The sequence below is a fragment of the Calypte anna genome, chromosome Z, assembly GCF_003957555.1.
Source record: "Calypte anna isolate BGI_N300 chromosome Z, bCalAnn1_v1.p, whole genome shotgun sequence".
NCBI classification, from domain to species: Eukaryota; Metazoa; Chordata; class Aves; order Apodiformes; family Trochilidae; genus Calypte; species Calypte anna.
In genome coordinates, this window is record NC_044274.1 from 34,650,811 (window position 1) to 34,673,069 (window position 22,259).

At 39.4% G+C, this 22,259-nt stretch overlaps 1 protein-coding gene across 3 annotated transcripts in view; it reads right to left on the reverse strand.

The window, feature by feature from the left end:
• Positions 1-22,259, reverse strand: part of NTRK2 (neurotrophic receptor tyrosine kinase 2) — a 206,746-nt gene that overhangs the window by 76,005 nt on the left and 108,482 nt on the right. For all 3 annotated transcript variants that reach the window (XM_030466982.1, XM_030466981.1, XM_030466984.1), the window contains one exon: positions 11,000-11,188. In XM_030466982.1, the coding sequence (XP_030322842.1) occupies positions 11,000-11,188 (189 nt within the window). The remainder of the gene's footprint in view (positions 1-10,999; positions 11,189-22,259) is intronic.

The window sequence follows — 22,259 nt, forward strand, 5'->3', positions numbered from 1 at the left end:
TTTCAGCCACAGGAGGATATAACTATGTTGATGATGTTTATGTCAGGGAAGCTCCTAACTACTGTACAGGGAATATCTGCTGGTTTATTAGGGTAAGACATAGGCCCAGTGAAGTTATGGAGGCCCCCAACCTGGAAGTGTTCAAGGCCAGACTGGATGAGGTTTTGAACAACCTGGTCTACGGGGAGGTGTCCCTTCCCATGACAAGAGGGTTGGAACTATGATTTTTAAGATCACTTCCAACCCAAACTATTCTTTGATACTATAATTCTAGGGCTAGTACTTCTAAAATAACATAAATCTTTATGTCACAGAACGTAACAATCTCTATGTGTTGGAAGACCTGGAAGAAATAGACTCCTTAAAGTTTATTAGATACTTAGCTGATGAAGGGTTTCTAATAGTCACAGTACCAGCCATTTTTAGGTACCAAAAAAGTTACTACTGTGATCCACTGTAGAAAGTTGTCCATTCCCAAACCGAACAGATAGAGTATGCAAAATGAGGTGAGAATTTACCATCATCAGTGACTGCAATAGCATTGATGAATAGTGACAATACAATTCACTTTACTCTCATCTGATGATACAGAAATTTTGTGCAGTCTCTGTTGCGTAAATTGCCTACACAAACCACAGCATCACAAGCACATGACAACAGGAACAGCCCTGCAAAGAACAATTGTGTGTAACAGGTTACTTCCATTTCTAAATCAGAGGATGAAGAATAAACTTTGGCCTGCTCCTTAACAGCCAAGAAGAAACTTTTAAAGCTTTCCCACACAGTGCTGGCCAATGCACTTCTGTCTGGAGGCAATTCCATTGCTATCCCAGTCTCAGACGCTTGAGTGGAGACTTCAAGCACTGCAAACAATTGCTTGTCTATTGATGAGAAGAAAACAAGGACAAGACAAATCATGTTCTCCTGCACAAGTAGTTGGAGAAAATTAGTCATGTATTGTTCTCTGCCAAAGGCTAAAACTGGGGTTCTTTTATTTCTTTTCCATTTGTTCTTTCCTTTTGTATTCCTCCTTGCTTTGTGTGGGACATGCTCCCCTTGATGGGTATTGTTTTCAGCTATTTCCTTTTTTGCTAAGGCAACCACAGGCCTTCCAAATTGTGGGCACCAAGAAAAATGAGAGTAGGCCCTTGAAAGACCTTAGTAAGAAACCAAATCTAAACAAATCCAAAGCAGTACTCAGAAATGACAGGAAATGTGTGGGCTTCAGTTCAGAAAGTTTCTGACTGAAACTGTAGCTCAAGAAGTTGTCATAAAGACACTTGAAAACTGTGAAATCTGTATTTCCTTCATAACTATGTAAATTGGACATTGTCTGAAGTTAAATTTGGCTTCTCACTGTCCAATCTTTATAATAAATAACCACATGATATAGCCAACCACCTCATTCTCGTTTTCCTTTTTTTTTTTTCTTTCTAGTGCTGTGGGAAGCACAAGGTAGGAAGGGAGAAAAGGGGAATGAAATGCCTCTGTGAAGACAGCATTGCTTCTGGTGTCCTTAACTCTGACTTTGACACACCAGTACAACCCAGTACTGTTCAAGGGATTCTCTTGGAGACTGAAAGCCCTTTTCTGCACCCATGATCTGCACAGTTACTGACTTTCAACAGTTTCCAGCAAACAGTGTTTAAAGGCTAGGTAGCTAAAGGTAGCTAAAGAGGAAGCAATGATTTACTGGAATTGTCCAAAGTATTAAACTGACTAACACTCTGTTTTCAACTGACCAGACTTTACACTTCCAAGCTGTTCAGGGACTTTTTAGAAAACCAGTTAGTCATTGATTTGGCACATGAATGCTTTTGAGATTCTCCTTTCATGTGTGTAGCTCACATCTGAGAATGGAATTTAGATTACTCAAACACAGGAATTAAAAAAAAAAATATCCCTGGAGAGATTATTAGTTATACAAAGATATGCTGAAACTTAAAGAAACAGGCAAAATTGGTATGCATACACCACATATTTTTTCTAAATGCAAATATCCCTATACAATATGTTTTCTATTTCAATGTTCAATTGCCCCCAAAAGCTACTGAGCAAGTTGCTAGCCAGAGGTACTGCATAACTTTTCATCAACAGAACTTTAACAATTTCAGACTTCATTTCAGGGTACTGACTTTGGTTATGTGGCACTTTTTTCTCTTATAGGGGTTTTATACTTCACTAACAGTGATTCTCCTGCAATTTGCAAATAATAGTCTTCAATTTTCAGGTATTGATGGGCTAGAACTAATACCAAGAAAATGTTCACCTCATCTCTAGATGTATGCCTCATGACTTAAACCATATACTAGCCTTTGAAGAGTGATAACGCATTCTCTGTGGAATGTCCTGCTCAACCACAGGCTGAGAAATTCGTAACAACCCTCACAGCCCAGGAACTGCTGAGCTCAGGGGCTGCCTGTCTTCTCTTGCACCCCACAATCATAAACTCAATAAGCTGAACTCCTTTTGGCACTTTTGGCAGAGTGAGCAGCTGGTACTGAAAGGCACTTTTGCTTCAGTTGGACAAACCATAACAAAACTACCTTAATGGCAACTAAGAAAGGGACAGTTCTAAAAACCAGTCATAAAGATATGTTTTGGCAGTTGGGGTTTTATTTATGTTAATTAATAACAGAAGCATGTTCCTGGTATTGTCTACCTGCATAATTGTATTTTCTAAATGATAAAAAAATGCTAAGCTCAGGTTTTCATTATACAGCATTGAAATGCATACGTTATTTAAACACTCTTCAGTGACAAAAAGCACAGCCTTCTTATTTTTCCAAAAGTATTGTTGTGGAAAATGAGAAGCCTATTGAGAAGTTTAATTAACAAGTTAATGTTGAAAAAATTATTTTAGGAATATGACAGAATATTTTAGGATATTGCCAACAGTGTTACTTTTATCTATGACAATATTTTAAACTGCTGTAAAGTTCCACTGGCTGCTGGCCTGTCCTATGTCCAAAACACATATGCAACTAAACCTGAAACAAGGAGCTCCCCAGCAGAAACCTCTCAAAACCAAACCAAACATACTTGGACCTTACAAACCTCAGTGGCATTTTTGCTGGACGCGTTTTCTCAAGACAGAAGCTGCATAAACTACAAAACAAATAAAAAAGGCTTGGGAGATAAGAATCATAGGATCATAGAATTTTTTGTGTTGTAAATGAGCTTTAAGGTTTTCAGGTCCTACTGTTAACCTAGCACTGTGTCACAGTTTAGCGCTGGGTAATTAACTGAATGACAGACGCTCTCTATTAATCCTCCTCCACTCCCTGATAGAGAAAGGAGAGGGAAAAAGGGAGAAAGACTGATGGATTGGAAACTAAATTACACAGCTTTAGGGAAACAGTACTGATGAAGAAAAAAAATTATTAAACATATAAAAATATACACAAAAGCAATACCATGTTCCTCCCCCACTTCCCCCAGTAACACTCACATCACCACCAAGGCAGCCCTGGAAAAGTCCTAGGCTGGGCTCCTGGAGGCAGCAGCAGTTGGGAGCTGGAGGCAGGAACACAGGTTTAAGAGGGCATGGATCAGGAGCAAAGGCAGATGAATGGGTGGGATCCTCTCAGGATGCCAACCACGGGCGAAGAAAAAGAACTTGACCCTCAAGATCCCTCAAATTTATACCGAGTAAGACGTTTGTAGGACGGAATACTCTGTGTGGTCAATTTTGGTCACCTTTGAGCTCCCCTCCTCCCTAAAAAAGAGTTGAATATGTGACCCCTCATTCCAGAGCATAAGGTGTTTTTTAGAACAGAGCAGTGGCCTTGGTTCTGCATACCATTCTCTAGCTGTAACTATAAACATTGAGTGTTACCAGTCCTAGAAGCAGACACTGACTGAGAAACTTGCTGTTAATTTCAGCAAGTGCAGCTACTTAGAAGATTTAGCTGAAAGTAAAATTACAAGAAAGAAAATTGATTATACCCTAGCCCAAACCAGGACACACTGACAAGCCCACAGCTAAACTGTGCCCCTAAGCAACCACATGTACATGTCTTTTAAATACCTGCAGGGATGGTGATTTAACCCAGTTTGCTGAAGAAATCTTTCCTAATATCCAATCAAAACTTGTCCTGGCACAACTTGAGGCCATTTCCTCTAGTTCTCTCACTTGTTAATTGGGAGAAGAGACCAACCCCTACCCAGCTACCACCTCCTGTCCTCCTGTGCTTAGCATCACAATAAGGAAGTTTTCATGATGGATTTCTTTTTTTCCCCAGTCAGCATAAATGTAAGTACTAGCCATTTAATCTTCACCATGTTTTTTTCCTATTATGCTTTTACATAATATGCAGGTGACTGCATATAAGAGCATCATCCATAGAATTCAGCATGCAGCAAAGATTCCGAAAGACACAATATAATAATTACAAGATAAATGGTGCTATTTATAATTTAGGTATTAGTGATTTAGCTACATATTTTGGTGCTGAAATAATGTAAGTATTTCCAAAATAGATGTATTGTCAAATGGCAATCTGAATGTAGCAATGTACTGAGGTTACACCTATTATAAAAGCATCATGGGTTTTTGTTGGTTTTTATTTTTTTAATCTTGACTAATAACCTAATCACAAAGAATGCTTGTGCATTTGTTTAATTTCACTTTATCATTCATAAAGTCCTTAATGGGCACATCACACGAAGCCCATGGTTGGACCTCATGTTGACAGTACATTTCAGTGTTCTGCTGACCAGCACGCTTATTGGAAGGTAACCTGGAAAATTTACACAAGGTACAAGAATATTGAATATTGACACTGGACATTTTCCTGAGAATGCATGTTTCATTCTGTCCTGCCTTGTAGTCTCTCTTCTTTTAACATCCACTATTTAGCCAGAAGTATGTTTCAAGTGCTCTATTTCCAGGAGATAAATGACTCATGCTATTCTCAAATTACAATTCAGAGTCTTAGCTTTTCTTACTTGCAGTTTTATTTCCAAGCAAATAGTTTGATGAACAATTCAGGTCACAAAACAATACTCAGTGTGATGAAATGTAAGTATTTTGCTGAGAGCATGATTTTCTTGCCTGTTTTATCAGATACAAATGGACTTCATAGACAGATCAACTTTGTAACACAAGTAACTTCTAGGGGCAAAAGTGATTCTATAGGTTCACCTCTATGCTATATGGAAATTATTCCTTTCTTTCCAGTTCTGAATATTTAAGGAGGTAGAAACCCATGACTTTCAATTTGAAGGCTTCTGACCTCAGGAGAATTTCTTCCATCTGATTGCTGAGTTGCAGAGTTAAGAGAAGCAGGAGTTTAAAAACGTAATTTCTAATTAATTTATGTATTCCCTGATACACTTTAAGCATTGGGAAAAGGAACTATGTTACCACATTACCAGAAAAAATATCTGAAACTCTATATGCTGTAGTCCAGGAGAGAAATCTCTCACCCCTTTAACAGAAGTTAAATGCAGCTATTCACAAAATCACAGATTGCTCACAATTGGGAAAGATCTGTAAGACCACTGAATTCAACCATCAGCACAGAAAAAACACCATGCCCACTACCGCATGTCTTGAAGTGCCACATCTACATGGGTTTTTTTAATACCTTCAGGGATGGTGACTCTACCACCTCCTTGGGCAGTCTGTTCCAAAGATAACACACATATCCCACCTTGTAATCTCAACCTCACTCATGTTTGACTTTCAGCATCTAGAGATATTTTGTTTTCAGCATCTGAAGATCCTGAAGTGAGGGCCTCAATTAAGACTCTCAGCTTCTGAATCCCAGCTACCAATGGATATGAAGACTGGCAGCTTGGACACCAAAGTTTTTCCTCTCAGTATGGATTTCACTAAGATAGATCAATCTTGCTTCCCTGTGCTCCGGATGTTGAGATCATGGTGTTTTTATAGGAAAATGAGATTAGAATTTTTCATCTCTGTAAACTTCAGGAGTTGATGGAAAATCCCCAGGCTTAGGGTTTAGTTGGTAAGAAAACACTACAGCAGTCATTCTTTTATGGTCACTGGATACAAAAGCTTTTCAAAAGACATGTAAAAGCTGATGAGTATTTCTCTCACTAGACACTTCTGTGTACAGGGACCTACTCAGTTGATTTTTTACCATGTAACATGTGTCAAAAACTCACCCCTATTCTTGAAAACCTTGGAGAGTGGTGACAGATGCAACCTGGAACATGCCATAATGTGTTTGTGGGAAATAAAAGTAAAATGGAGATTGTCCACTGCAAGCAGTCTGCTCAGTGCACACTCCTGTTTTCTAGAGGACACTGTGTATGCAGGATGAACACTGAATAAAACTGCTCTTTGTCACACACCTGGCAGATCTCTGCAGCACAGAGGCTCTCTCGGTGAATTTTCTTCTTTGCCTGCATCTTTTGTACTACCAGAATAATACCCCTATTTCTTTTCTTCCTTAGAAGTCATTCAGGAAGGTGGTATACTAAAGCAGAGCATTTCTTCAACATAACTGCCTAACAGTTTTAGCTATGTATCTGTTAAAAAGAAATCTATAGTTAAGGAACAGGGAAAGTCAGAAAAAGGCTGAGATTCCCTTTAACTAAATGGTGTGACAATCCCTAAAATGTAAATGTAAAATCCTCAGCATTAACTGAAAATTTCAGTGTTAAAAATGGGACAGAAAAGGTTTGCTCTAAAAACTTCTACCCATAAAATTAGCATCACACATGCAGCTAAAAGTATCACTATAGAACTGAAGCTATGGACTGTAAATTCATTTTTTCAGAACAAAATAAACATTTTTTCAGAACAGCAAAAAAAAATCAAAATTAATGAACAATGATTATTTTTACTTGTATTCAGCTGTAGACTTTCCCTAACACAAGCAAACTGAAAGCACAGTAATTGCTACCTAAACTGGTCATCCATACTTCTGTACTTAGAGGAACACAATCCCAAACTGCAGAAATATAGATGAAATAATAAGATTATCTCATGAATATCCCCAAATTTCCCATCGGAAAGCTACAATCCACACCACATCATCTGATACACAATGACTGGAAGTACGGCCAGACACTGAAAACTTCTTTCCACTAAACCATACCCCAGATAATCAAAAAGCCTGCCCAGCAGGTTATTTTCCACCACTGATAATATGTTTTAGGAGTGACATCCAGTCAGTGGTTACTTCTGATTAGCTGGAAAGTGCAAATTGATGTCAGGGAAGCTGCTATTTATCTGCCCTGGGGGCCCTGAAACCTGGAGCTTACAAACCTTCCATGAAAGGCCCTATCATTCCTTTCAGTTGCACCGAAACAACCATGGTGATTTTGTGGGATGTGGATTACCACAGTGAGAGTCAGAGCATAATCCTATTGGCAAAAACACCTGCAAGTTCTGGCCTGAGAGTCTCAACCTGAGCACTTCTGTGAAGTTTTATGCATTCCATTTCCTCAGATTTTGCTTTTCACATTAACACCAACACAGCAATATTACTTACTGGTTGCATTTCCACCATTAATAATGGAAATGTAAAAGTAATAAGTTGATATCTTCCAAGCCCTGGGCTGCAAACTAAATTATGAATGAAGAAAGTCCATAGCCATTCATGGGGAAAATCGCTTTGTTTCTTCTTTCCTGTTTCCACAGGCCTGTTTGGCAACTTTAGCAACTTTAGTTTCTGTGTAGAGAACAAGAAGTCTGGTATGTATTAAAAATTAGTGAAATTAGTGAAAAATATCCATGAAAAATTCTTGTGCACCACAGACTCTAGACTTGTAAGATGTAAATGCTGAAGATACTGGAGTAGCAGATGAGTTCACCAGCCAGCAGTATATGGCAGGGGAAAGAAAAGCCAGAAGTATTGGGATAGAGTATCAGACAGTCAAGTGATAATGAAGCATCAGTGGACTTGCTGGCAAGGAAAATGGGCAACTAAAGTGATAAGCAGCTGGAGTCAGAAATAATAGCCAACCCCAGCCAGAAAATGAAGAGTGATTTTCTGCTGTTTTGTCAGTTAAAGATACAGTTGAACATTTGTGCTGAAACCTGGCACAGAAATCTGTCCTTCTGAGCGATAACTGGAAACTGACCCCTAAAAATTAATGAGTCTTTAGTCTTTAGTTTATTTTTCCCACGTTGAAAGCTGTCTCTGAATACAAGGAAAGTGGTATGAGATTGAGTCCTTAGATGCTCCTTGGGATTTAGTTATTCAGTAGAGAATGTACCAGTTTACTGATACCTTGATGGAATTTCAAACTAAATTGATTGCAATCAACTTTTCAATTTTCTTTAAAATACATACATTTCTATGGGCTTTGGCACACTTTGTTCAGAAATGATCATCTGTAGATCAGTCAAAATACAGCTTAAGTAGGTAACACTCCACTTTTGACTCACATCAGATATACTTCAGCTTCTGTGAAAACTGTATTACTATCTGTGTACAGTTTCATGCATCTCAAAATCCAGCCTCCTTCCACAAACCAACATGTACTCAATACATAAGAATCTTCCGGCATGACTGTCACTGATTGTTGTGGTTATTGATAGAAGCCGATGGAAATTATAACAGACAGGAAATAAATATAAATATTAATTATTCTTCTGGAGATGAGAAACCAGGTGACATCTGGAGCTGCCATTATTGTAATCAGGAAAAAAGTATGAGAGCTGCTTAGCTTAAAAGTTTATAAGTACCAGATATACACATTAGGAGGAGGTTGGCAGGTTAAGAAAGGGCAAGGGCAACTCTGTAATAATAAGTGAGTGAGAGAGACAGAAAGAGAGCATATGTGAAATTACTTATGGAAAGACCAATTTTGTCCATGACAATTTTAATTACAGTTTTTTTGAACAAATGCAATGTAGTAGGAGAAGTCTGCTTTGGTTTATACACTGCCACAGTGTACCTAATTCTCTTTGCTAATGCAATAAAACCACAAAGACTGGAACCACCATGGCAATGTGGCAGAATACAGAACATCAGACCCACAAGCCTCTCTAGATCATTGCAGCAAAGTCTTGAGCAGTATTCTACAGGAATTTATTAACAATTGGAACTTCACTTACTGTGATTAATTTCCCTGACACCAACTGGTTTTCACTGCAGCACACAAACCAAACACAGACTTACATAGTTTTAGGATTAGGATCTACTTAGCACTAGTTAGCAGTGATTTATGTATCTGTACTTAATGTGCAGTTTAGTAGATGTGAGAGAATTCTGTGTTTTGGTAGAGTTTGGGTTTTTCCACAGAACATCATGCATGTTGTTTGAACATTAACACAGCAAGTTAATCATTCTGTGGTCACTTATGTTTACTTAAACAATTATAATGTTGTCTAAGGCATCTGGGAACAAAGGTAATGTAGCCTCATATTTACAAGTATGGCCTTTTCTAAAACATTAGAGTGCTCTAGAGGGCACACTGCCTATTTCTGATTCCCTAGTGCCTCTTGTTCTTCACAGGAATTAATGTTCTAATCAGAATGCATCCATATAAAATTTTCCTTGTGCTGATCAAGTATCAGCAATTCAGTTATTACCTTACACATCCCATTGCATATCCTAGGCTGGATTATTCAAATATCTTCTGGTAGAAGAGATATTGGGGCATTTCTAATAACAAAATAGTGCCACAGAAAAAAACTATGATTAATAGCAAACACCAGGGATGTACAATAGAAAGGCAGAAAAAGACCTTCTCTTGCACTGCGGGGACATGCTTCTGTGGATTGCGCTTAGTGCAACAATCTAGATATAGATGAACATTAATATTTACAAGAGACTTAGGTAGTTCAGCATCAGTCATTGCATCCTTAGAAGCCAGGTACACACATATGCATACATGCCCTCATGCATAGGTCAGGAAAGATTCCTATTATGGCACTTAAGCTTTGCAAAGTTGTAGGCAAAATTTTCTTTGGCAGTAAGCCCCTGGACCAGAGTTTGTGCTATGAAGTTGAGGCTAGGATACTGATAGGATGTTGCGTCCCTGAGTTGCAAGCCCAGTGCTCATCCCCTATACTGGGTATCTCAAGTGACTTTCCAGATGAACAAAATTAACAATTCTGACTTCCAGTAACACTTTAGAAATACCGGTACATTCGTACACACACACACACACACACACACAAAATAGAGGAAATGAAAAGAGGCAGGAGCAACATTCTCTGAAGCACTTAAACACTTCAAGACCTTTATGTACTGATGGAAAATTGTAAGCAATGCAGTTACTGTTAATCATAATATCCTTTAGGATTTTTTTCAGTAACCTCCTGCAATGCTAATCACTGTTTCAAAAATCAACATTTCATGTGTCCAAATCTAAAACTGTTACTAGGTTTGAGGAGTAGCACCTGAAGTCAGAGGTACTCTTTAACTACTGAGTTGATTATGTTTAACTCTTCACATTTTTTCACATTCACCTGCTTCTCACTGAACATGAAAGAATATGCATGTAACATTTATTGCCAGCCACGCAATCTTCTGTGCTACTTTTAAATACTCTACGTCGTTTCTGGCTGTAGAGCTTGAACTATAGAATGCAATTTTAAAATTTTAAGTTTTAAACTTATCATTGTTATAATTTTACAATACTCAGATTTCAAAGTTAGGTTATGTTCATTGCCAATCAAACCTATGATTGATTTAAAAGCAGCATGTATACTAACATTAGTGACTTCTGCTTCTAGGATTTCTTTTCTCTCAAGGACACATTCAGTGCATAGAACTGGCCAAAGACCACTGAAATCAATGGAAAGGCTACCAGTGACTTTGATGGAATATGGATCAGGCTTTGAGCATAACACTGCTGACTTCATTGACTCATCACAAGGGCTGAATTTGGCTTTGACAGATGTAAAGCAGTTCATCCCACATACCTCTGACAAATTCCATACCTTTTAACCCACCCATCCATTCCCAGGAATTTAGAGCATTTTGTTCTGCTAATTCTGTCAAGGAGCCTCAGCACTTGCACAGGTAAAATGAATGATTGAAACACATAGAGTTGTATTTGTACTTACAGGTGTCTGTCTTGAGCTGATTGTTGGTAATTCCAAAATACTGGGGATTTTCAATGACAGGAATCTTTGTCATCCCAATGATGACTGCGTCAGGACCCCCCTCAGAAGAAGATGGAGTGTTACTGCCATTAGAGATGTGGTGGAGAGGACTGGCTGAATCATCATCATTGCTGATAACTGAAGAAGGACCTAGAGTTGGAAACAAAGATTTTCCTGTAACTCAGCACATAGTTCCATTCCCTCAGATGACTCCACTTTCCTTTTTTGACCGGTTTGTCCTCACTCACCAGTCAACAGCTCTCTTTGTGGGCCTTTTTAACCTTACCTCTGGAACTTTATATGTTTGGTTGTAGCTGAAGAACAGTGGGTTTCTTCCAATGGAAATTGAATATTAAGCTAATTTTTTTACTGGTAGGTTATCTAGACTAAATATGTCAGGATTCAGTATAATTTATCACTTGTAAATATCTCCAAATTTGTTGAAATTCTGTCACTCTCAGAAATAATCTATGAAATACACACATTAGCTTTTTTACATTGTACCCTACTTGGATCACACGGCAATAATTACCACAAATCTGGGCAATGCTTGCACTCCCTTAGAGATGGTATTTTAACAAGACAAAAGATATAGAGGAGCTGGACTTATCCTGATGCAGTAATTTCTGAAACACAATGTAGGTGAGAGCCAAAATCTGGGGGACAATTTGCATAGTCAGATGAGATGTGGAGCAGACACACCTTACCCTACTGCAAAATCTGGGATCACTGAAAAAGGGCTTGTCCAGCCCAGGGGAACATCCCACTGGCTCCCCTTTCCATACATGCATCTAGTTACCTTCCAGAAGGAAGTTAATTTGGATCAGTTATTCAAGGACAGGTTTGGTTTGGTTTTACCTCTACGTATTATATTTTTTAAAAAGTATCACAGAGATAAAACCTTGTAAATGGTTTAAAAGTAAATCCTTCTTAGCACAGTGTCCCACATCTGTGAGCTGCAGGGGCCTTTGATCTAATAGTGATATCAGTGCAGGTTACATCTGAACTCTTGCCATCTAACTCTGCCATCTAAATTCCACATTGCATCTTGCAATACATCCTGCATGCAGAGAATACCAGAATCATCATTTAGTAGTGAGAACATTTTGCTTAATGTCCCTACTGAAGAGCCAGCAGAGATGACAACTGACACATATCATCTCATCCTCCAACCATGTTAACTAAGGTTTTTGTGTTGGTGTTCACCATTCACAATTCTTCTAATTGTAACAATCAAAAGATAATGCTACAAACAAGTGGAAAAAATCACTCCCTGGAAGTGCCTATCCTGGAACAGAATCCTCAGATGACCCCTGTGATTAACCCATAGGCAGCAGTGACAGGTGGCGTGAATGTTCCCTGAAAGAAGGGGCAACAGAAAGGACCTTGTGGAAGTCTAAAAGCTGGATTTACTTCAAGTCATGAGTTGACACATTAAAATATGTTGGAGTCCCAGACTGAGTTTTAGGTTGGACAGAATCGCAGAGGCAAGACAGGGCTGAGCAGCCTGTGATATAAATGGCATCTCTGCCTGTAGGAGAGATGGGGACATAAGAGAGACAGAGAGAATGGAGACCAGCTGCATGTTCTGTAGATAAAATATTAAGGACGTGGCAGAAGATGGACAGGATCCACCATAGCACACACACAGTTAAGGAACGAGATGAGAAAGACAGTCCTAGTTATGGCAGATGAGAAAGGGCAGCCTTAAAGAAAAGAAACGCTTCTGTGGCTCACTGTATCATTAACAAAAACATTTCATCATTGCATGGCATGGTTCATAGGAATAAAACCTAAATAATTTGGCATGTGGCTATTCAATTCTCCCTTTAGAGACTTGAGTCTACTCCCACCTCTGCCCTGATATTCTTCCTCCCAAGATGGTTTAATGGTACATGAGGGAAACACTCTCACAGTCTGAAAAAGTACCTCCCCCTTAGCCTGAAACATTAGATGTAATTTTTCAAATACCTTGCATTTCACTGGAAAGTCACTGTTGACAAATGTAAGTGAAGCCTAGATCTCTGCAATTTATCAAGCGAAATACTAATACCAAGGCTGGTTTTGTCATTACTGATCACTCAGACCCTCAAAAGATTTATTCTACTAGGAAAGCTGCCAGGATTAAGAGTTCTTGATGAAGATTACTCTAATAAAGTGCAGAACATAACAAAATATGGGAAAGGGTCCCTCAGATGGCACACAAGATACTTGATGCAGTCATAATACATTTTTCAGGTGCATGAGAGTTATGTGCAGTGGCATACTAGTGCAAACCCATTTAAAACTGCATTTTCTAGACAGCATCCTAACATCTATAAAATTTCTGAATGTCAAGCTAATAGCTCCAAAAAGCAGGCTGAAAAATACTTTTTTTTTTTTTTTTTTTTTTTAATAAAGTCCTTTTATAATAACATAGCTTTAGGCATGAGGGTCAAATTCTTTCTCATATAGCAAACGGGTGAATTCTCTTGGCTCAGTAATTTAATAGAGGCATGTCTCTAATTCTTTTTCAGCCCTGCTGTTCTCCGCTGCATAGAAGGAGGCTCTTTTGTCATTACTGCCACCACACATACGGTGATGGCAAGGAAAAGTGATCATCACACATTTCTAGACGTTAAAATAGGATAATGAATAGAAATTCACTCTGCTCATAAAATAATTTCTGCACTACTCCAAGACCCTATTTTGTACAGAGAAATATTTTTTTCAATCGGTGTAAGCCTCAAAGTGCTGCAAGTGAAAAGTAGGCAATTGTTCTGTAAATCTATTTACTCAATTAAGGTAACTGGTAAAAACTAGTCTTCCATCTGGTATGAAGCAGACTCCAAGTATATTCAGTTCTCTAATGTAGTTGAGGAAACCCCAGAAAATTAGGTGTTTTCTGAAGCAATTCCTGGCAGTATGAAACAGTTTAAGAAAAAATCAACTCTGGAAACTGTGCTCTCCCTCTTAGTGATCCCACTAGCCCAGGTCCAGTCCCATCCAATCTGGACTGAACACTTCCAGGCAGGGGGCAGCCACAGCTTCCCTAGGCAACCTCATACAGAAGAATTTCATCCTAATATTTAACCTAAATCAACCACCTTTACACAATTTCCCCTCATCCTATCACTACATGCCTGGATAAAAAGACCATCCCCAGCTTTCTTGTAGTCCTTCTGCAGGTACTAAAAGGCTTCCATTAGGTCTCTCCAGAAGTTTCTCTTCTCCAGGCTGGCAAAGCCAGGCTCTCTCAGCCTGTCTTCATAGGAGAGGTGCTCCAGCTCTGATCATTTTTGTGATCCTTCTCAGGGCTCCCTCCAACAGCACCATGTCCTTCTTACATTGGGTGCTTCAGACCTAGGACACAGTACTCCAGGTGGGTTCTCACAAGAACAGAGTAGAGGGGGAGAATCAGCTCCCTCAACCTGCTGGCCACACTTCTTTTGATGCCATACTGCCAGCTCATGTTGAGCTTCTCATCAACCAACACACCCAAGTCCTTGTCCTCAAGGCTATTCTGCGACCATTCTCCACCTAACCTGTAATTAGGCTTGCCATTGCCCCAGCCGAGGTGAAGGACCTTGCACTTGGCCCTACTGAACTTCATGAGGGTGGCATGGGCTCACCTCTCAAGACTGTCAACATCCCTCTGGGTGGCATTCCTTCCATGCAGTGCAATGACCACACCAGGCAACTTGGTGTTATCAACAAAGTTGCTGAGGGTTATCTCAATCCCACCACCTATGTTAGTGACAAAGATGTTAAACAGCACCGATCCTGTGACTGATCCTTGAGGGAAGCTACTTGTCATGAGTCTCCGTTTTGGACATTCAGCTGTTGACCACAACTCTGAGTGCAACCATCCAGGCAATTCCTTATCCACTGAGTGGTCCATCCATTGAATCCATATCTTTCCAATTTAGAGACCACAATGTTGTGCAGGACAGTGTCAAATGCTGTGCACAAGTCCAATGTGAGTTCCTTTAGGTTTAGAAATAAAATGTAGTTAAAAAAAAATAATCTCTTTTTTTTTTTAAGGTGTGCTGCTATTTTTGGCCAGAAGAAGGAGTTTCATTATTATAAAACACAGTCTTTGGTACAACTGCTCTCAGTTAATGCAATTTACTATGCACCCTACCAAGACCTATCTTAACTATTATTGGTTTGGTTATAGAATCACAGAATCACAGAGTTATTGAGGCTGGAAAGACCTCTGAGATCATCAAGTCCAGCCTATGACCTAACATCACAGCGGCTAGACCATGGCACTAGGTGCCACATCCAGCCTTTCCTTACACACCTCTAGGGATGATGACTCTACCACTTCCCTGAGCAGTTCATTCCAACGTCTGATCACCCTCTCCATGAGGAACTGCTTCCTGATATCCAACCTAAATATCCCCTGGTGCAGATTCAGGCCTTGCCCTCTCGTCCTGTCACTCATTGCCTGGGAGAAGAGCCTGACCCCCACCTGACTACAGCCTCCCTTCAGGGAGGTGTAGATAACGTCCCTCCCCTAAGTCTCTTCTCCAAGCTAAACAACCCCAGTTTCCTCAGCCTCTCCTCATAAGACTTTCACCCTAGTCCCTTCACCAGCCTTATTGCTGCCCTCAGGACCCACTCCAGCACCTCAATATCTTTCTTTAAGTGAGGGGCCCAAAAATGTACACAGTACATTGAGGCCTCGCTTTATTTCAGACTTCTGCTAGTATTGTAGATTTCTGTAGTAACACATCTGACTACTGGCTGACACTGGAATAATACACATCTCTCCACTGTATCAAAGAAGAAAAAGAGTCCCAAAGTCAGTACTAGTATGACTCAGCTAAACAGGCTTAGGTAAAAAATAAAAATGAGAGGCTTTCAAATGCAGAATCAGAAAGAACATATGGATTTTATTTGCACCTGGCACGGCCTTGCAAGTATGTATATTCAGGCTTTGGTTCAGAAAGTCACTAATGAGCACTGCATTCATCTACTTCTCACTGCACCTAACATGTCAAAGATGTGTGCTTGCAGCCCAGAAAGCCAACTTTGTCCTGGGCTGCATCAAAAGAAGCACAGACAGACAATTGAAGGAGGTGATTCTCCCTCTTTACTCTGCTCTTGTGAGACCCCACATGGAGTACTGCGTCCAGTTCTGGAGTTCCCAGCATAAGAAGGACATAGAGCTCCTGGAACACGTCCAGAGGAGAGCCACCAATATGATCAAGAGGGCTGAAGGACCTCCCCTATGAAGGCAGGCTGAGGAAGCTGGGGTTGTTCAGCCCAGCTCCTCAGAAGAGGAGGCTCCCAGGTGATCTTATAGTGGCTTTCCAATACTTAAAGAGGGTCTACAAGAAAGATGGGGTAGGACTTTTTGCAAGGGTGTGTAGCAAGAAGACAGGGGGCAATAATTTAAAACTTGCAACCTGGTCTCGTGGTAGATGCCTCTGCCCGATGCAGGAGGGTTGGAACTAGGTGATCTATAAGGTCCCTTCCAACCCAAACCATTCTATGATTGTAGGATTTTAGGACTCTATGATACAAGCCTTCTATTCTGCATGTTTGTTGTCTCAGTTCTAATAAGATTTCTTGGAGGCTACAATATCCTGCATCCTCCTGAGCATCACACATCTTTTCAGTTATACCTGAAGTCACTACTAGTGGCTCAGCCACATAGGAAAACAAGAACAACAAAAATTATTCAAAACCAGCCAATTTTATCTTAGTGGTTAGAATTGCATAGTTATAAGGATGCATCTGCCCAGTCACGTTACCAAGAAGCTCAAGGACAGAGTTTGTTCACAGAGATGATTTTGTGCTTTAATGACCATGGCTTCTTCCATGAAAAATGACACTGACTGCTAGGAAGATTTCTCAGCTGACCTTGCACTAGCACTGTCTCCTCTTACCTCCCCTGGGAACAGGGACTGGTCTATGCCAAGATGCAGTAATAGCACATCATCAAGTCAATAGCAGAATAGTGAGTGCATGTCACATCATTCAGCACCACCTTTGCTGAATTTTGAGGACGTACTGAATCTTCTTTTTATTTTGGGAGAGGTGGGTTTTTTTGCTAATTAAATACATTCTTCTGAAAAAGCAATTAAAAAAGATTTCTTTTCTCATGAGACTCCCATATTTGCTGTAGATTATAAGCTTTTCTTTTCTGAATGATTAAAAAGTAAGTTTTATGCTTCATCAATTGCTTATTTTCTACTTTTTCTGTTATCAAGCTAGGATCCAACTTTTTTAACAAAAGAGTCATCTTTCTAGCTTAACACTGTCACTGTCTTATCTTTCACTGTGTCTGGAAGACAACTCATCAATCATAATGTTGCACACTTCTTTTTCTAAGGTGCCATAAGCATTACCTTGAGTATTTCTTTGCATTCCTAAGTTCAACAACTCTACACAACTGATATCAAATCCTGCTTATGCAATTCTATTAGACTAGATAAGAGAGTACAGCATAATTGAAAGTAATGAAATTACAGAAACTTTGTTTTATATTATTGGTCTCCTAAAATGCTGCATGCTGAATACAGGGAATTCAATCAAAAGCCATAAATAGACCACAAGAAAAAAAGCCAGCTGAATAAGATTCCAAGAGAAACCAGCTAAGTCTCACTTTGCTTGATGAAGATGTTCAAACTAAGACTCTTCTGCAAATCTAGAGTGGAATTATCAAAATTATGGTTAAGCTTTGGTTTGAAGCTGCTTATAATGAGAAAAAGCTCAAGGCAACGTGTTTCTATGCATTCTCTGCAACTTAGTTGTACAGAGTAGTAGCATTTCTTGTCTCTCCCCACCTTCTAGCTGACCATTGTTGTCTTACATCCCCATTCCTGACAGGTAGCCAGAGAACAGCCATTGGTCCTTAGCCTCAAGGAATGCATCTCAGTAGTCACTGTCACACTCAGTTGTGAAAAGAGTATTATGGAGTCAATCCTTCTTTGTTTATGGTAGAAAAAAATCCACATGAATAAAATCACCACAAGCAAAATTATAACCACATTCATACAGCTGAAGTGTGATCTTTGCAACTCAGCGCATGTCCTTCTACACTGATACAGCACACTGAGCCAATAACCACATTGTAGACATTAAGTCTGTGCCTCAGAAAGCTGAGACATGCCAGGCTTGGGTATTTAGAGGATAAATAAGTTTACATCTTCTGACAGGTATCATTAATCTGTTTAACTGATTTGCACCTAGCAGTGCTTGTTTAAGCTTGTAGTCTGTTGCTTCCTGATATATGAGGGGAGAAAAACTTTCTGACGTGGCTCAAGAAATTAAGTTCCCATCCAAAGAGCATGCTCCCAGGAAGTCAGGGGAACCAAAACAGAGAGCTGGAGAACCTGCCCACAGCCAGCAGGCAAATGCCTCTGCTCCCTGTCAGAGTGCACTTCTAGCAACCTCTGAGTAACAGAAGGGGCTACAATAGAAGGAAAGGGGCTATTGAAGACTTCTGCAGGAGTAAATGGCTGAAAAGAAAAGTTTAATTTCAAGAAGCAGCCCGTAGGAATCCGTTCTCTTAAAACCACTGCAAAACTAAGGGGCTATATGTATTCTAAAATCATGATGAAGCCACATTATTTTCATGCCATGTTTCACTTCGGTGATCAAGAATCCAAAGCGGTTTGCTTTTGTTCACATGCAAAAATCAATGTTTTGTCTTTCCTCATTTGTTGCAATTTCCTAAGACCAAATCGCACTGTTATCACTGTATAGCTTTTGTACAGACCAAACACATTACAATTTTTTCCTGCATAGAATATTTTAAGTAATGCAGACTTTTGAGTCTAATGAAATAATAGGTACGTTATTTAGCTTTAAAGAACCAGATTTTCAGGGTTGCTGGCTGTCAAAAGGCCAGTGACACTGACTTGGGTGTCTTTTCCCTAAAATACATGTTTGCCAAACATGTATTTTTGTTTTTGGAAAATTGCCAAACGCCTCACTCCTCTAGAGAGAAACAAACATACAACCTGGGTAATTTCCACTGAAATGGCTGCACACACATTTTAGCTATTCAACAATTTCATCAAGCCTTTTTGTTGTGGCTTTGAATCTAAGAGCCAGATCTGCATATTTTTTTGCTTCAATTTTATTCTGGAACTTGATTGTGAAAGAACCCCAGTCAATTCCTTTCAGCGGCCTTTCTTCTATACCTCATCTATATTCACCTGTATGCACTCATTTACATATGCATCTATAGCATTCCACAGGTCATAGTTTCTACAATGGGGTTTACAAAGAACACAGTAGCATAAACTATGGTACCCTCTCAGAAGGCAAGTCACTTCCTGAAAACCATGTGATCTACAGAACACAGGGAAAAATACACAAGTGTCTAGACCTGGGACAGACTGGAAAGGCAGTTGAACCATGAAGCCTCCTTTACAGCACTCCATAAACCCTGCATGAAAAGGATGAGGTCTCTAATACATACTGGTTTTGCTAATACTGTCTGTGCAAAATGAAAGATGTGCAATCCTCCTCTGTCCTGGACTCATTGCAGGGCCACCTCTTCCCAGGGATGCCATCAGCAAAGCCTCAGCCTGCAGCACAAACATTGCCAATTTCTCTCTCCTTTCAGCCAGAATGGGAGGCATTTCTATTACAGACCCCACAGCTGCAGTCTGGTATACATCTTCAAACTCTTAAGCACCATAACCAATAAATCCTCACAGTTCATCCTCAGTGAAGTACATATTATTCCCAATTTGGAGGCAATAGGAGCTTGTTGATTTGCCCAGAGCTGCAGGTGAGATCTTTGTCAAAATCAGGACCAGGACCCAGGAGGGACTGCCAGCCCTCACTGTTGAACCATGGAGCCCTTCAGAAGTTATAGGCCCCCTTCAGCTGTAGGATAAATGGTGACTATACGGCTGTCCACTTCTTTGCGGGCACATTTGCAGTATCCGCAGCTCAGACGATATGCCCTATCATAAAGAATAAGGAATTTATGGCTGCTCATTATTGGTAGTAAAATGAAACACAGATCTGAGACAGATACCTAGCTGGGATAGGGTATTAATCAATATAAATATGTGAGCCAGAGAAGTAAGGATACAAGGCAGCAGAAAATATGAAAAAAAATGAAAGATAAAATGATTTATCTTTTTTAATATAGATCACCAAGTCTATTTATTATAGCAACCTGGCAGGTTTGGATATCTCAGAAACATGGGTAAAATTACAATCCTTCAAAAATACTACAGTGAAAAATCACTGCAATAAGAAAAAAGATCAGCTGGAATGCAGTCCTTGGCATCAAGCAAAAAAGAGTAATTCACCCAAAATTGAATATTTGTTGCCTTACATTTCATTAAAACCATTTAATTAACAATTGCTTCACTCCACACCTTTCATAACCAATCTAAGTGTTGGCATTCCCATTCCTACATCTGGGAATGAGGTGCTCTATTTTGTAGAAGATAAATGTAATGTACACAGGAACAACACAAGTTTCCTCATGCTGCTGCAGCAGTCAGTCTTTATCAGAAAGCAAAGCTATTCACAGCAGTCAATTTGAATAATTTTCCCAATTCTCCGTAGTTAGACATGATAAGATGATATGGGAGATACACTAGATTGTGGAGAAAGGCTCCCTGATATTAATCTTGTATTAATTGCTTGTGGGTTTTTTGTTTGTTTGTTTGTCATTTTTTTGTGTTGTAGGTTTGTTTTTTTTTTTTTAAGAGAAAAAAAAGCATTACTTATGAAACATTTCCCCTTTTTTAAATCTTCCCTGCTTATTTCTTGGGAGCACAGAAATACTGTTTGCAGGGTACTCCCATCCAAGGAAATCAGCTGAAAACATGGTATCAAAAAACACAAACATACTCCTTAGGAGTCCTTAGACCTTAGGAAAAACTGAAGTCTTGGGACTTCTTTTATCCTAAGCAGACATCTGAGGATGTACATGAGAACAGCCTTCCAGTGGAAGGAAACAATCTTTATTTAATGCCTATGCTGGATAGGAATGAAAAGCTGCATGAGAAAAGTGCATCAAGAAAGACTGAATTAAAATGTTAGGAAAATATCCTGAGGCTCTGAAATTTCTCATACAAGACTCAGAAATCTCCACTTCTGAAGATCTTGAAGCCAGAAAATATCAGCTGAAAAAGATACAGGTATAGTTGATACAGGCTTAGGATAGGGAAGAATCTCGTAGTTCCTCTCCCAGCCCTTATTTTCATAATGACAAAAAGGTAGACTTTTTCTGGTCTTACGTAAAACACTTTGGGTGCTTCAAATGTTGATTTATGTATGAATTCTGAATAGAACTGAATGAGGCCTATGTCTCAACAAATACATAGTATATATCAATAAAGTAGATAAATTTCAATGGATTAGCAGGTTACTTTTCCAGGCAGCAGAATCAGGATAAGTTTAGTCAGATAACAAGCACACTACTTATGCACAAATGCACAGTCTGCAGTGTATTACTCTACTAAAACACACATTTTTTAATTGCATTCTTTACATACAGTTTCTTTCAGTGGGTTTTTCCCTATTAATTGTTCGTCTATGGTTTTCATTAGTGGATGTTTTAACTACATGACACTATAGCAGGTCTTGTACCATCTCTCACTTCTTTTGAATGGAAGATTCTTACAGGTCCCCAGAATTGCATGAATTATGATGTCAACACTTTTCTGCATAGAAATATATATATAATTTTTTTCTCAAAAAGCATTACAGCATGTTGGCTCCCAATTAATCTTTCAGTTACAGCCACACTAGCTAACCATAAAGGTGACAGTCTGCAGAAGCAAAACTAAATGATTACACACAATCAGCTCAGTCATGCTCAGAAGCATGAAGCTCCATGTTATTGTAAATAACATCTGCAGCATTGATGTTTATTACAATATAATCTCATGAGTGAGATGATCTTGTAGCCCAACTAAGGCTTTCTTGGATTTACACTGCTTTGGACTGGCTTCCCTTCATCTCCAAACATTCTCTGTCCTTGAAAATAGGTTTTCTAAATACAATTCAAAGACCTACAAGCACTTGAAGAGCAGAGAATGTGAAGATGGTGAACTAACACTTCATCATGTATTTCTTGTAGAGTAGTTCACTGACTCCCTGGGTGAAGAGACTTTGGGTCCTGATGGCTTGAATTTTGCATGTGTTCAGGAGGCAGTACTGCAGCCTGTAGAAGGGGACTGCTGGAAGGGCAGGGGGCTTCAGCACAGAAGACAGGCTGTCCAGATCTGACAGTCAGTGAGCACAAAGC